Here is a 17077-nt window from a genome sequence, read left to right as displayed (position 1 = left end):
ATGAAAAAGAAAACATAAAGCGTCTACTCTATAGACGAGCTGTGCAGCTAATTAGACGGATGCAAACGTTTACCTTTTCTTTCCAAGCACATCTTTCAAATGCTAACATCCTCCGAGCTTCCTCTGCTTTAAGTTCTGCTTGTCTCTACAGGAACTCATCTGAACATCTTTGCCCTGCGTGGTGATGAACAGAAATTTTTTGTAAATGCAAAAAAGTTTTGTGACTGTCTGCCACTTTTCTCAACACTTCGAAAGTTAGTTTTGTGTCTTTAAGGAAGTTTATTGTTGTTGTTGTAAGATGCTACCTGGACAGACTGTTATAATCCTAAATGTGGTCACTTTACACCAGGAACAGCTTCGTCCCTGGAGGAAGTCGAGTCTGCAGCACATGAATGCCCCTTATTGTATTCTGATACTCTGGTCTTTGGGTATCCTCCAGCTTCTCCCAGTTTTTCTTTGCCTCTTTTTCGTCTCTTCCCGTCTGACATCCTGAGTATCCGGCCAAAAAGGATCTGCTGAGTGCTGACTCTCAGCAAAGGAGGAGACAAGGGAGCCAAATTTTGACAGAAAAAAACCCCAAAAAAACGTATCCACTGTCTTGATTAAATCCGAGGGGATTATTGAATCGAAACCCAACAGACTTAATTACCAGGACGGATAATAGAGAAACGGAGTGAGCAGCTTCAGACAGGATGGATGTGGAAAGAAGAAAAAACAACCATAACAAAGACGTAGTTTCCAAACAACTTTAAACAGGGCGTCTGGCTTATAAAGCTTCTTCTCATTTTTAAGTTTCAAAGAAGACTCCCGCAGCATCGCACATTCATAAGCCTGTAAAATCATCCATAAACTGATGCAACCCTTGTTCTTTTTATGAATACAAGGCTCTTACGTCAACAACTTCTGCCCGTGTATGAGATACATTTGGCAGGGAGGCGAGAGAAAAGTCTGTGATCTCGGTATGGATTTGTTAAGGTTGGATCAATCCAACATAAACCCAAATGACCCCGGGCCCGCGGTGGTTTATCACACTCTGCTGCTGAAAGGATGTCCGCAAGCCTCCAGACTCACTGGTGCAAGTGACTGTTACGTAACTGCAGAGAAGTAACCAGACACAGTCACACCCTCCTCGCTAAAACAATCTTTTCCTCTTTGCAGCGCAGACTTTCCCTGCGAGAGGTGCAGAAATGTTAATGCACGGATGTGACGCTAACCCATAGTTTCACAGAGAGCTGGTGAGATGTGCTGTATACACCTTCACTTTGCTGAAGCTCTTGATGATGTGCTTCTGTCTGCCTGGTGTTTGCAGCAGCCATCAAGCACCCTCAGGCGTCGACGCTTCCCACAAAAACCCTGTTGCTTCAGACTGAAATGTCTGGTTCCTGGCTCCCAGCGGCTGGTGGAGAGCAGCCTCTCAAAAAGCACTCAGACTCGGGCTCAGACCCAAACGGGTGCCCTGAATTTTTAGCTCCGTCACCCTCGCTGCCAGGAACGACGGGCGACGAATCCTGGAAAGTTTTACCTCCTGAATGTTCCAAATGGGACAATGGCAGCTTGTGTAGGACACAGGCATGAGCGCTTTACGTAGAAAGGAACAATGCAGGGTGCAGGGACAGTCTGGAGGAGCCTAGAAATGTGACGATGAAGCTGGAAGGGTTGGGGAAGCAGAGGAGAGGGAGACGATGCCGAGCTCCATTCAGAAAGGAGTCACATGACAAGCATGCACAGCTTGGAGATCAGATTTCTTGTGAGGTCAATGACAAATATTGAACTTTCCCGCAGGCGTGACTGTTGTGGAATTTAAAGATCTTCCCTTTACATCCATCCAACCATCTGTGCATGTCAGCACGTACACGTTTGCACAGTTTCGTCCAACAAAAGGCTTCAGAAGACGATAAAAATAGTTAAATCTAAGAATTATGTTCTTCTTTTTGAAGGTTTCTGTTTCTCTCTCTGCCACATTTATGCATGAAATGTGTTACATTAACAGTGTTATGGAAGAAAAAGTGAAATCCTTCTGTGTGTGTGGCCAGGCTGTAGCTGAAACACTAAAGAACCCAGTATGGGATGTGCACGCACTTCCAACACTTATGCCCCAACAATGGATCAGGATGCAAAACAAAGCCACATGCAAGTCTCACTGCATGCTTGTGTGCACGCGCTGAAAAACCGCAACCAACAGTGTGGAGCTTGTGTTTCCTATGAAGCGTGTGTGTGTGTGTGTGTGTGTGTGTGTGTGTGTGTGTGTGCGTGTCTGAAGCAAAGCTAAACAAAACTCTGACAGTTTGAAAGTTCTGATCAACATTTGCACATCTAAGATATCTGCTTATGTCCTTGTGGTACCACAGAGAACCCGATGAAACTGGGTCTGGCAACAAAGTCGATGATGTGGATTTGTACGTTTCACTTTTTTGCAGTAAACAGTCATTTAGCTGCAGGTTTTCAAAACAAACAGCACCACAGGGGTTAAAGCCGATGGCTGAGACGTTTGCCCAATATTTTCCTCTCTTCCTTTCCAGAGGTTAAAGAAACTCTATCCTGAGTGAGTTCCATCGATTTTACGAGTTGTAGACGAGGGAAATACTTTTTGGCACAGAGCAAAAGTAGGCCACATTTAGACAAGCCATCACCTTATAAATTAGGAGACTTCTGTTTTTAAACACTGGCAAAGTCTCAAAACCCACTCAGGTCTGTGTGCTCTGAAAAAATGTAAAAAAAAAAAATCATTCCTAATATGTCTGCGCCTATAAGTAATAAGTCACTGATGCATTTGCAAAGAGTTTAAATTAAAAAACTTGCTGAATGACACTCATTGTTACGGATCCATTCAATTCCAACCAGCATGAAAACTAATTCAGTTCAACAGAAAAGGTTCCAGTCTGAGTCTGGTCACCATGTGCCTGAACTCACAGCGACCACCGAAAACCATCACACCTCCACATCACGACACCAACACCAGGAAGAGGAAGAGTTCTCTGGAATGTGACTGACAGAGTGGTTCATCCTAATCACTGACAGGGAGAGAGGAAACTCTTGGATGACAAGATGGAGCAGCTGGAAGCCATTTGTATGGATACAGTAAACGTGTCCTTGGTGTTACATTGAAGGTAAAGTTCTGTACTGAACATAAAACAAAAACTCTAAGTTCACACGTCAGCGGCCTTTAAGATCTGCTTTAGGATGTGCAGACAAAGACCTTCATCACTGCAACTTTTGGAAGCATGAGTCACTGCCATGTGTACTACCTGTCACGCACCTTTTTAATTAACTGGATTGTTCAGTTTCTTGTAAAGACAGCGAGCAGAACAGCAGCAGTGAAACCTTAGCAAACACTGCCCTCTTCTGGTAATACAGCAAAAAAACAGTAGCGTGTAGGAGATCACAGTCTGAAGTTCACCAGATGAGACCAAACACTATTTACAGATCACTGATTGTTTTTTTCCTCACCAGGTTCATGTCATTTTGGACAGACAGTGTTTAAAGTCCTCCACACACAGGTGTTCACACATCTGGTCAGCCAGAGGCGGCTTCATCAGACATACTGGAGCTTCTCAGTTTTCTACAGACTTACATCTTTTGATTGGACTGGAGCCATTTTGGCTGAGCATTAAAAAAAAGAAAATCTCCTAAAAACATAGCACGAAAACAAATGCTGATAGTCATCACGCTTTGCCGTATGAGACCGAGGCTATAAATCACAACCAGAGACCTCTTTGAAGTTTCTCAGGTTCTAATCATCTTAGACTCCTCAGCAAACTTATGAAACAAATACAGACTTAACTTGAAAGCGCTTCTGAAAATAGTTTTGAGATTCTACGATTGGTGAAGGGCTGCAGGTGTCTCAGTGGTTAGCACCGTCGCCTCACAGCTAGAAGGTCGCTGGTTGGCGTCCCGGTGAGGACACCCGGGATCTTTCTGCGTGGAGTCTCCATGTTCTCCCCGTGCAGCGTGGGTTCTCTCCGGGTTCTCCGGCTTCCTCCCACAGTCCAGAAACATGCTGAGGTTAATTGGTGATTGTAAATTGTCTGTAGGTGTGAATGTGAGTGTGCTTGGTTGTCTGTCTCTAAGTGTAGTCCTGTGATAGACTGGTTACCTGTCCAGGTGAACCTGCCTTCACCCTGAGTCAGCTGGGATAGGCTCCAGCCCCACATGACCCTTGTGAGGATTAAGCAGTGTATAGATGAAGAATGTGATCTACAATATCTGTATTGTCCTCAAGTGGGTCCAAAGACATTTGAACCAAAAAACAAACAAACAAAAACAACCCACCCAGTCTATATGAACGGTTCTGTTGTGTTTTTACTTTTTCTTCTCTTCAAACATCCTTTTAAAAACCATCATCTTAGGGTCTTGGAAAACCTGCTACATATGAGCTGAAGAATGAAGAATCAAGACTGTACAACTGAAATCTTATAATTTTATTATAATACATCAAAAACACAGACTACTATGACATTGTCTGATTTTAGTGTGACTGGATCTGACACAGCTCACTGCGTATGCACTCTGGTTGTCTGACAGTAGTCTAGCATGGCACCCGTGTTCTGGGTGTTAAAAACAAAAGCCAGCTTTGATGTTCAAGGTGGACTTTTTTTATTATTATTATTTTGTGCGCTTTGAAAAACAGTCTGGTGGTTTGGGAGCAGACCTGAGATTAAAAGCACTTGCAAATAACTTGTATGTTTGATTCAAACGGCGTACGTTCCTCATAAAGACGATGTCATCAGCGTTTTAAATCAGCTCTGATGCCAACAACCGTCTGAAGGTTTAAAGAGATGTTTAAAAGCACGTTAACGCTCAAGATATTAATACACTGAAAATTATTTGCAACTACTGTTTGATCCAGGTCAGGGCGAGACGGACTGAAGAGGATGTCTGAGCATTAGCTTCTACTTTTTGGCATTCTGAAGACGCTCGCTCACATTTTCCCAGTTGACTACGTTCCAGATGGCCTTAACGTAGTCAGGCCGCACATTCTTGTACTGAAGATAGTAGGCGTGCTCCCATACATCGATACCAAGCAGGGGGATGAGACCTGAGGGCCAAAGACAGGAGAAACAACACCGACGGCTCCGTTTCATATATTGCATTTGTCAAAGTACAGTATGAGGAGTATGCATGAAATCCTGGAACAGTTCTCATCTCTACTTTAAACCACTGACCTGTCGACCCTTGCAGGGGATCCTGGTTAGCACAGGCAGCAATGCGAAGTCTCCCACTGTCCTTCTCAAATCCCAGCCAGCCCCAGCCTGAGCCCTGCACCGCCACTGTGGCTGCAGACATCTTCTCTTGCAGCTTCTGGAAGGAGCCAAAGTCCCGCTTGATAGCCTCCATTAGCTCCCCTATGATGTGTCAAACAGATGGGCGCTACGTCAGTGAAATGGTTCACCTCAACCGGATCGTCTTCACTAAATTAACCAGCACATTTACAAACAAACACTACAACATCTGAAAGAGAGAGTACTCTCAGGTTCATACGAACTGAAAGCTGCTTTATGATTCACAAGAAACAAAGGCCCACATGATATTCTAGATTTCCCTTTTAGATCTTTTTTTTTTACCACTAGGGGGCAGAAACACCAAATAAAACAATCTGGTGTAAGCTCCAACCAATGAGCTAGGCTGCTCTGGAACACCTGTTAGCTAACAGGTGCCTCCTTCTTTCACATCCACTGGAGTCATGTGTCAGGTCTGCTGATAAATGTGAGTTCAACATCCACGTTTAACCTCGAGTGCACCAAATGAACCCAATGTGGGAAAAAACACAGAAGATAAGCTGATTTAAGTTTTGTATGTTTTGTGTGAGTGCTGCTGGCATACCCTGTGGCTCGCCTCCACCGTTTGGAGAGAGGTTTGTCCAGAAGATGGAGTGGTTAATGTGGCCTCCCCCATTGAACTTCAGCGCTGGCTGGAGAGAAACCTGTGTAGTCACATCTCCTAAAATACAAGTCGAATACAGCGTCAGTGAAACCTCAAGATAGTCCTCAATTACAAAGAGACGTTCAGGATAATGCATTGTTGGCAGCATGGAAACGTGTTCCTGCCAGAAATGTTGAACACTAACTGTCAGCATTGAGATTACGGCCGTATTTGGGCAGCTGTGGGCCGATTGTGTTGCTTTGTGATTGTACCCTTTACGAGCGCCTCCTTATATTTCTCCTCTGTAACGTTTAGGTTGTTGACGTATGTGGCGTGATGCTTGCTGTGGTGCAGCTGCATTATCTCTGCACTGATGTGGGGCTCCAGCGCGCCATAGTCGTAGGGCAGGTCAGGGAGAGTGTGCTTCTGCCTCGATGCCGCTACCTGGTTTATAGTTTGGCTGAGGCTGGCTGCACACCTGAAAGAAGGCAAACAAACACGGCCTCATGACACCGTCAGAAACACAGCTGTCGGTAGAGCTGAATATTTTGGAACATCTAATTCAGGTTTTTCTGACAGTTTGATTTGTTTTGTAACTTCAAGCTTTAGTTTAACATTCACTATGTAAAAGATTTAAATGGAGCATTTCCATGCGAGATACCACCAAAAGTGTGACTGTTGCATAAGCAGGAAAGCATAAATTTACAAAAAACAGATGTGGGTCAAGCCTGGGCCAGAGAGGAGGTGAACAATGAATGTGGGCTCATGTTGAACAATAGCCTACATTCATAAACAACACAGTATTCACTGATCAGGTGACAAACATAAACAAGTCCACAAAGTTTAACACGTCTGTGAAACAAATACAATTAAATTACAGTATTAGTCTAAATTATTTAACAGCCACACCTCCTAAATTGGAGCCTTTAACAATTAGTTTGACCTGCAGACTGGATCTGAAATCGATCACTTGTTCAGTCTTTGCTGTCTGTCAGCCTCAGAGTGGTTTCCAAGAGACATAAATAACTGAGCTTAGCTACCAGGCATGGTTATAATAGCAAAGTGATTTAGTTGCACAGCATTGGCCCAGAATATCCTGGCACAGGTAGGTTTGTTTAAATTTCAGTCACATCAGTTTGACCAGCCTGGAGCAGCTGGCTGGAAGTGACCTGAATGCCTCAAGCTGGATGTGGACTGACGCTGCTGCTGAACCATGAAGTCAGATATTAGTCCACTAAGCAGATAAAATAAAGTATGTACGAACAAATGTGTCCAAATATTCCAAAATTCAGTTTACCACTTCACACAAAACCCTGTGAATACACGATCCTGCGATTACTAAACAAAACCGTTTATATAGTGCGCCACAAGCTAACCTAGCTGAGCAGCTACACTCAGTTAGCATCCCGGCTAGCTAGCAGTTAGCCGTCAATAGACAACTGTCTCAAGTTCATGAACAAGTCATGCTAGCAGGAGTCAGCTGTCCTCGTTCTTGGTGCACTCTGGGCAAACTACCGGCACTAAACAGCAGGATGACTTTGGCTTTACCTGCGTATTTGCGCAGCTCTGCAAAGCATGTTCCCGGTGTGGCTGAATGGGTTGACAGACGAGGGTAGACACGCTGGTACCTAACTGCCCTTGAAATGTGCAATTTCAAGTTGACAGAGCGGCGGACCGTACCATTAGGGTCGTGTGGGGGTGTTCACAGGGGTGTGCGAGAATTAGATAAACCTCATCGGCGATAACTGAAACCGCTCCTCATAACAGAGATACTGACAGAATAGGTATATATTCATGCTTGTTACGGAAGTATTGTGATCAACTAAAATACATGTAAAAATTATATTAAGCATTTGACTCACCCCTGCTATGTAATTTTTAACTCAGCCTTCTGGTTGTGGCCTTAATGAAGGTGCATTAGATCATATGAGTGTAGACTGTGTGTGAGTGCTGCACAAAACTTATTGCATATTTCGTTATAAACAACCTTACTATCTGTCTATTTGTTATATTGCAATTCCATTTAGGAACATGCCAAGAAAGGTAAAAAATGAAAATAAATAAATGCTGAATAACAACTGTAACACCGTCATAGCCGTTGTAAGTAATCGGTGCATCTAAGCTGCATAATTACCATAATTATAAAAACAAAAATCAAAGAGTCACGTGAACCTTTTCTCCACCACATCGGATCGGAGGCAGTGCCAGAGATCGTCTATAATAAGAGGGTGAATCAACAGGGAGACCTCAGTAATTAAGGAAAAATGCATTTCTTTATTCACACATAGAGAAGGTGAAGACTCGTTTCCCATGATACCAACACAAATCACCACCATGCACCGAAGTGATGCATGATGGAAAACAACAGTGCATCAAACAACATTTTAAATATAAACCTTTCTATCACTTTATTGTCCAGTGATTTTCTACATCTGTTTTTTTATTTACCTGCTTTTCCATAAACCAGTTATCCTTCTATAAATGCTCTATTTGTCAGTGTTTACGGCTATAAACACCAGGTTAAATTACTTGCATGTATTAACTTGTTTAATATGATACAGATTTTGTCTCTGAGGCCACAATCCGTGATGAAATGTAATGTGTTGAGGCTTTGTGTGATTATTAGTTTATTTTTAAAATGACAATAAAATGGCAGGAAAATGTCCATTGAACTATTCAGATTATTGCAAAGAGAAAAAAATGAAAAAGCTGGAACAAACAATCAGACGTTTGAATATCAGAAGATTGTTAAGGATTGTTAACGATTATTGACTTTGTTGGACAGCTGTTTCTCAGAACTTTCATGACTCTGTGGTAGCTTCTGTTGTCTTCTACACTGTGGACAGGAAGAGGCTCAACAAGCTCATCAGGACCTGTTGTCCTGGACGCCATAGAGGAGGTGGGTGAGAGGAGGATGCTAGCCAAGCTGACATCCATCGTGGACAACACCACCGTGGGTTCTCTGAGCAGCTCCTTCAGCAGCAGACTGATCCACCCTATAGCGTGTATAGTGTGTGTATAACTCTATTGTATTGTATTTCTCAACTCTCCCTATTTATAGTTTATTTGTTCTCTTTTTCTTCCTGTCCTCTTTTTTGTGCTCTTTCCTGTATCTGGGCTGCAACAAGTGAGTTTCTCCTTTGGTGGTGAAAAAAAACTGCAATCTAATCTAAACTAAACACCTGTTGTAGTCCAAACCTACAATGTAAGTGAAAATAGGAGCGATGAATATGTCGAATATCTTTGTTTGAAATAAAAAACAAAAAGTGTCAGAGGTCAACATGGACCCATTGAAACTGTTTAGAAATTTATATGATGGGAAAATTAATAAGAAGCTTATTTCAACTTTGTACAAATGGATTAGGGACGAATCATAAGCATCATTCCACTGAATACAATAAAACCCTCTTTCCATCGTCTACCTGAGACATTATCAAGCAATCAAACTTAAGTTATCTCTATTCTTGCCATTTCTACTGAGTCAGATCCACTCAGCTTCAGTTTGATTGATATGATCTCAAGCAAACAACAACAACAAAAAATCTACAAAAATGGAGTTATCTGTTTTCGAAAATGAACTCTTCGTTTACAAAATGGAAGAGATGACAGCATCTATAAATCAAAAACAAGACTGGTTTGTAGTGTGTTGGGAAAAATGGCTACATAAAAATTAAAAATCCATTTTAATGTCAGGTTTGAAAAGTTAAAGACAACGTAATGGTCACTCCCTAATGTTCTAAAAGACATTTTGTCTATTTTACTTTTAATTTATATTTTTTTATTTAATATTATTTTTTCTCTTATTTTATTTATTTATTTTTGGATGGGAAATAGTTTTTTTAAAAAAACAACAAAAAAAAACAATGATAATATTGTGCACATGCTGGCATGTGAATTGTACCAATCATTAAAAATTGTTAAAACAGATAAATAATAAATATTTGTATTTGTTTTTTTTATTGAATATTTTTTCTCTTATTTTATTTTATTGGATGGGAAATAGTTTTAAAAATAAATGAATGAATAAATAAATAAAACAATGCTAATATTTCGCACGTGTTGGCACGTGAATTGTACCGATAATAATAACAAAAAATAAATAAAACTGATAAATAAGGAATTTTAAAATAATAAAGAAAATTAAAAACATGTGACACTTTCGCTGCTATTACAGATTTTTCCCGTCACCCCTTCCTGTGCCCGTCAGACAGAGTTCAGGATCCGGAAGTCGCTGCGGAGTGAGACCTCCGCGCCGTCCGTCCTATCTGTGGCGGCGCTCTGCAGCAAGCCGAGTGCAGCGCAGCAGCTCATCCAGAGCCATTCTGTTCTACCGTCGGCGAGGAAGATGATGGTGACCACGCCGAAGCGAGACTACCACATATAATATCAACGCCAAAAAGAGAAGAAAAAACCCAACGTGGTCGCAGCTTTTTCCCCCGCTTTCTTACGAATCCGCGACGCCGAGAGGTTCCAGAAACATCGAAGGAAACGGGCTCTGGTGAGTGTTTTGATGTCCGAAGGCCCCGATGTCTGCAGCCAAGAGCCCGCTAGTTTCAGGAAAAGGAGCGCAAGGGAGGGAGTCATTTCCTTCACCGCCATTTTGCGATAACAAGGAGCCGAAAACAGAGCCAAGAATCGCATGCTGCCGGGCGGAACATAAAGGAGATATCTCAGCCGAACACCGCCGTTTTGTTCCGTGTGCTTATTTTGCCAGCGGATGCTAAATGTTATTAGCATCCGTCGGTTAACGTCGGTCACCCGACGTCGGTTAGCTTATTTTGTGTCGCTCGCTGTCCATTGCTGCCACACCAGCTAACACTGGGACCCACTGCTCCTGTTAACTTCAGTTCGGTCGAGCAGCTAGTTAACTCGGTCACTAACCCACTTTGTTGTTGGGAAAGCAGCAGTAGCAGCGGTGTTAGCATGTAGCCCGGCTGTCATACATGTCATATTTTACTGCGTGCTCACAGCCAGCGCGTTACAGCTTAAAGATGATGCAGGCGGCTGAGCGCACGACTCCGAGCCGTGATCACTGATGGTTTTCTCTCATGTATTTGCTCCTAGAGTTCACAATGACCAACGAGGAGCCTCTGCCCAAGAAGGTGAGTCTCTTTAATCGGCTGTGTCACGTATTTATCAGCCCCTTTAATGTAAAAATAAATAAATAAATAAAAAAGACAATGAATTGCTTTACCTAACCAGCCCTGGATGCTCTTTCCACTCAGGTCCGCCTCAGTGAATCTGACATGAAGACCCTGACCAGAGAGGAGCTGTGCACCAGGTAGATTAAAGCTGTTTGTTTTTATGTTGTGGGAACATCTGATCTGTTTACGTGGAGCTGTTAACACACATCTCTGCTCTTCTCAGGTGGAAGCAGCACGAAGCATATGTCCAGGTCCTGGAGGCCAAATATGCAGAGCTCTGTTGTAAGTACATCTGATGCATTAATCCCTGTGACAGCACTGATCGCTGCTACTCTTGGCGGTGCTTGTGAAGGTGAGGTTTTCCTCCTTCTGATGCGTTTGTCGTCCTGCCTCCTTTTGTCACTGCATAGCCAACGACGTGCCGGGGCTGAAGGAGTCGGAGGAGAAGCTCAAGCAGCAGCAGCAGGAGTCGGCACGCAGGGAGAACATCCTGGTCATGCGACTTGCCACCAAGGAGCAGGAAATGCAAGAGTGCACAGTAAGTGTCCAGGCCTCTTTTAATGCTTTTTGTTTTGTCTCAGTGAAAGAACTCGATGTAGTCCCCCCCTCAAATATATATTACACGCTTTGTTGTCGCACGAGGCACCGATCTGAGCGCGACTGAGCTGTTATTTTCTCCAGTTACAGAAGCCTGGTCATCAGTAACGCTCTATAAATGAGTAATGATGAATTACACGGTGCAGTTATCTCTCAGAAGTCCTGGTGCTGCAGCCGACCATGTTCTTCACCCATTAGTTGATTTATTATTGTGTTTTTTGGGGGTAAATGTGTCTTGATGCCTGTTTGAATACAAAAAAAACCCAAATTTCAAGAAAGAAATGTTGTGAAATGACATAAAACAAGAATCAACTGAATGTTTTCAAACCACCTCGTGTCAAAATCGGATCCTTTTAACTCTCTCTCAGCAAACTGTTTGCCGTCGTACCGGCACAACACTGAGCCTTGTGGTCATTCAGGATAACGGAGAAGTAGGCTAAAGGTAAATTGTGCCGAGGAGGGCACCCGCTGCTCTTATCAGATTGACAGCTCAGTGGATCAACCGGTGGCTTAATGGCAGCACATGCCATTCTTAAAGAGTGGCCGAGGTGAGCTCAGCACACGCAGCCAGGTGGAGCTTTGAAGGATTTTTAAACCCTGCAGCTGCTGTTTTACTTTCACCCTTTAAACTTTAAAACACAGGACTTCGTTTTCAGCCGAACTGCCGGAGCTGGTCGGCATGTCGGCTGCACCTTCTGCCTTTTATGTAAACTTATTCAAATATATTCTCGTCGCGATCACACCTTTGACTTTGGCCGGTGAGTTTTGTTTGTGGTCAAGCAGGAAAGGAACACGTATGATAGTTGTTGGAGCGCGAGTACGTTGTGATTTAATGAAAGATTACGGTGAATGATCAGGGCTGAGTATCTAGTGTTTTGTGTTAGAAGTATCTGAATTTAAATCTGCTGCAAACAGCTTAATCGTATAACGTAAAGAGACGACATGCTGAAGTTGCTTGAAATTTCAGATGACAAATTGAGATGGACCGGCTGTATAACAGAACCTGGTACCAGGACATGAGGGTTTTAGACTTTATGGGTTTTTGGGGAAACTACAAATGTCGTAATTACGGATTAGTTCTGGTCCTTTAAACCATCACAGAGGGCGTCTTCATCTTTACCCGCCACTGACACGTGTTTGTTCTACCCCGCAGACCCAGATCCAGTACCTCAAGCAAGTCCAGCAGCCGAGCGCGGCCCAACTGCGGTCGTCCATGGTGGATCCGGCCATCAACTTGTTTTTCCTCAAAATGAAGGCTGAACTGGAACAGACTAAAGACAAACTGGAGCAGGCCCAAAATGAACTGAGTGCCTGGAAATTTACACCTGATAGGTAAAGACAATCAAAAATAACTCCCCCCCTCAAAAAAAAGTCAAGACTTCCTCACGCCCCCCACCCTCACTCTCACTGCAGGCATGCAGGAACAATGGTGGGGGGGAAGGCTGACAAATGCTGTACTCACCACGAGACTCAGACTTTACAGAAAGCCAGTCACTGCAAAACAAAACTGTTTTTGTACTCTCGCACTGTGCCAGCTACATATCACATAACCTAAAGAGAAAAGACAGTATGGTCAGGTGACACTTGTGTTTCAGCTCTCTCCCCTCGTGTCCCCTCCACCGTCCAAGGGCCTGAAGGAGTCCGGACTGTTCCTGAAGAGGTGGTCACTCACATGCCGACATGGATATGCCCTCCTCCTCCTCCCCGCCCCCTCAGCTCAAACCAGGCAGTTCACACATTAACTAGGAGGAAGGGGGGGTTATGGTGGAGGTTGAGTCAGGCAGGGGGCATCCCGGGCCTAAAACAGCAGTCGAACACTTTAAAGACAGTTCCCACACTCGTTTGTTAAAGACATTTAACGGTGGATTCACACCACACTCAGATACCTGCTAGTCTGCCTGAGAAATGTAAAGACTTTGTTTTTTGGACAGTCTAGACACATTCCAGTAACATGAGGACAGTTTCTAGGATTTAAAAAGTAAGACTGTGGGGAGGGGAAGAGCCACTAGAAATGACATTAAGACTGTGAGCGGAGCCAGATCCTCGGTCCACAGAGGGCTGTGGTTCAGGCACGAGGGTCCGGTCGCCCGAGTCTCTGAACACGGGCCTGCACACGGTAGAGTGTATTTACATGTTTTATTCTGTGATCTGTTCATCTTTATTGGTATTTAATTTGATCTTTCTCTTGTTCCACTGAGACCAACACTTACTGCAGTGTGTGTGTGTGTGTGTGTAGGTCTGTGTGTGTGTGTGTGTGAGTGTGTGTGTGTGTGAGTGAGAGAACCAGGAAGCACGATTGGCCTTCACTGTGTACTCCTGAGTGATTACTTGCACAGGTTTTAATGATGAACTGCTGTAGGTGCTCTGAGTTCCTGTTTTCAAGCTGTGAATGCAGATGTCTTTAACGAGTCATGTTATGAGTTGATGAGAATGTACTGATTGTATTTCTGTGTATTTCTGTGATTGACCACATCGTTTCTCCCTCAGCCGTTTAAGCTAGCAGGTGCTTAGACGTTTACTTTTCTGGCTCAGGTCTGTAGCCCAATGTTCACACAATGGAGTCTGTTTTGTTCTTTGCCTGTCTTAAAAAGCAAACTTCCACTCAGATGTGAAGCGAGACAGCGAGGTTTGAAGTAGCAGTGTATGTACAAGAAGCTTAAAGCCAGTTTCCTCCGACCACTAGAGAAATCTATGGTTACTACTACTGCTGGAGGAGGAGCGCAGTAAATGCAGATAAATAATTGATGTAAATGCCTAACTGCATTTTTATTGACAACAAGTAAGAGCACACATTCTTGATCTGGGCTATTTTTTTAAAGTGCCATCAACACTTTTATGACTTTAGCAGGATGCAGCTGCAGAGTTATTTGCTTTAACAGTTAATATCTCCGGATAGATAGGCATTTATAGACTAACTGGAGCTGAATATGGTTTTAAATCATGTATGTGTTATTTTTTGTGCAAATTTGGCATCCTGAGTAGGGATTTCTTAACCACTGCTAATGTAAAACCAACAGGTGTGCCGGACTGTTTTTGACTTGTTGTAAAACTGAGAAAGCAGCACCGTGCCGGGCTGTTTGATTTTACTGTTCAAACACTTGATCCATGTATTTAAAGTGAAAAACAACAACAACCTGTGCCTGGTCCTGCAGTGCACGCTCTCTACCTGCTGCTCATAGTCACGGGTTGGTGCTTAAACTGTAGGTTTTCTTGCAGCATGTAATTCTAACATCTGTTTCATTTTGCACTCTGCTTGTTCTTCACATTCAGGGATGTTATGAGAATTTGAGACTGAAAATCTTGGTAGAGATTGAATTGCTAGAATCTTAAAAGTTTAATTTTTAAAATGCTTCCTGTTCTTCAATGCTGGTGAAACCCGTTAGTTCAGTAGAAATGTCGGCTTGTTTTGAGTTCCAGCCACATCGAGGATCGTAGGTTTTTAATATTTATTCATGACTTAATTCATTTCACCTAAAGAAGAAAAGTAATTTCATACTTTGGATCTTTTGCCAGAAGTCATGAGCATACATTTGTACAGGACAGATCTGTGTCAGTGGGTCTTTATGTTGTTTTTATGTTGCGCTGGAGTCTGATAGATTTAATGAAATTTGTGTTTTGACAAGAATCGTTTACGGGCTGAAAAGTTTCTCTTGACCTCTGGCAAACTGGGAAGCGGGTCGTGCAACTGGAACAAAATCCCTGCCACCTGTGTACCTGTTGTGTTTGTGTCCTGGTTCACTGTGTGATGTGAGACTTGTTTCCCTTACAGCCAAACGGGGAAGAAACTGATGGCCAAGTGTCGGATGCTGATTCAGGAAAACCAGGAGCTGGGTCGGCAGCTGTCCCAGGGACGCATCGCCCAGCTGGAGGCTGAGCTGGCCCTGCAGAAGAAGTACAGCGAGGAGCTCAAAAGCAGTCAAGACGGTGAGAAAACGACGAGCATCTCACAGCCTGCATGTCATGTACACCTTTAACGTCACGCTTGGAGTTAATTTTGTCTCTGTTGTTTGTTCCTGCGTTGTTGCTCCCAGAATTGAATGACTTTATCATCCAGCTCGACGAGGAGGTAGAGGGGATGCAGAGCACCATCCTGGTCCTGCAGCAGCAGCTAAAAGACTCCCGTCAGCAGCTCTCTCAGTCCCAGGGGCCTCTGGTCGGAGCGGGACCCAGCAGGACTTCACCCACTGCTTCCAGCTCATCCGCCGAACCATCCACCCAGCCCGAGCAGGCCAGCGCACCCTCCGAACCGATGGGCAAAGACTACGGGAGGGTCTCCAACGGTCCGAGCAACGGCAACTCATCCCAGAGGAGCGAGACCACTACGCCCAGCCTGTACCGGGAGGTGAGCAGCACCGAGGAAGACTTTCCCATGTCCCCGATGGTCTCCAGCCCCGGCGAAGCTGAGACCAAACTGTCCAACCACTCGGAGGAGGCTCCAGGGAGTCAGACTGCTGCAGGGAGAGTTGGAGGACCCGTGGGTTTCGGGAGCCAGCTGAGTGCAGGGTATGAGAGCGTGGACTCTCCGACAGGCAGCGAGACGTCATTGACTCAGCACTCGAATGACACGGACTCCACCACCGACCCCCACGAGGACAAGGCTGCCCTGGTAACCAAGGGCACCAGGACTGCAGGGTCACGGCACGCTCAGAATGGCCTGGACTCCAGCACGAGCGACAGTGCGGTTTTGTAATGTACTTTGACATGTACTGTTTGTTTTTGTTTTGTTTTTTTTTTTTTCATTTTTTTATACAGTATACAAACAAGGCAACAAATGCATAGTCTGTAACACAGCACTGCTGTCCAAGACGTTTTGTTTTCACCCTCCTCCCCCTGCCTATCGTGATGCCTCTGTCACACTTGTGTTGCTAAACGGGGATATAACAGGACCGGGTTAATGTTAGATTTAAATTGCGTGGGTGTATGATTTAAACTAGTACGTTTCATTCTGATGTTTCTTTGAGCACGTCTATGCTGTTTCTTGTTTGAGCTCTTGACACTGAAATCAGACATCTGGTGTTGTAACTCATCAAAAGTCAGTAAAATCACTGAATTACAGTAGCTTCGCAATATTCAAGGAGGTCATTTTTAGATGTTGGCCTGTGTTTTTTTTTTTTGTTTTTTTTTTTAGTGCAATTTTAATTTTTCATTGACAAAAATTCTGTTTGAAAGATTCTGTTGACTTGTGAGTAGTTCATATGCGATGTTCATATTATTCTGACTTCAGTCCTTTTCATGTACTGACCAAATACCAATAAAGATTTTTAATACTATAGAGTGAAACCCGTTATTAGTAGCTGCCAGTACAGTAGTTTGGATTACTGAGGAGGTGCTGAGTTAGAGGGGGCATCATAATAAATGCACATAAGACTGAATTACTGCCGTTACAAGAGTGCAGTGCAGCCATACGATTGAAGGTAGCACAAGTAGAAGCCTGAACAGGTAGAAAGGAACAAAAGATCAGTAGAAAGCTGTGTGAG

At 43.7% G+C, this 17077-nt stretch overlaps 2 protein-coding genes across 2 annotated transcripts; one reads left to right on the top strand and one right to left on the bottom strand.

The window, feature by feature from the left end:
* Positions 1-4403: 4403 nt before the first annotated feature.
* On the bottom strand, positions 4404-7493 carry sod2 (superoxide dismutase 2, mitochondrial). The gene is made up of 5 exons (XM_008296046.1): positions 7408-7493; positions 6132-6337; positions 5821-5937; positions 5163-5342; positions 4404-5035 (listed from the first exon to the last, which is right to left on the bottom strand). Exons 1-5 carry the CDS (start codon positions 7434-7436, stop codon positions 4890-4892), a joined length of 678 nt encoding a protein of 225 aa, XP_008294268.1. The 5' UTR covers positions 7437-7493; the 3' UTR covers positions 4404-4889.
* A 2689-nt stretch (positions 7494-10182) lies between these two features.
* wtap (WT1 associated protein) lies at positions 10183-16870 on the top strand. The gene is made up of 8 exons (XM_008296048.1): positions 10183-10357; positions 10924-10961; positions 11085-11140; positions 11227-11285; positions 11414-11541; positions 12754-12932; positions 15370-15524; positions 15632-16870. The coding sequence occupies exons 2-8, from the start codon at positions 10932-10934 to the stop codon at positions 16288-16290; spliced, it is 1266 nt and encodes a 421-aa protein (XP_008294270.1). The 5' UTR covers positions 10183-10357; positions 10924-10931; the 3' UTR covers positions 16291-16870.
* Positions 16871-17077: the final 207 nt, after the last annotated feature.

Source organism: Stegastes partitus, unplaced genomic scaffold (assembly GCF_000690725.1).
Source record: "Stegastes partitus isolate 25-593 unplaced genomic scaffold, Stegastes_partitus-1.0.2 Scaffold1097, whole genome shotgun sequence".
NCBI classification, from domain to species: Eukaryota; Metazoa; Chordata; class Actinopteri; family Pomacentridae; genus Stegastes; species Stegastes partitus.
The sequence above is the reverse complement of the archived record's forward strand: the minus strand, read 5'-3'. Positions and strand labels throughout refer to the sequence as shown.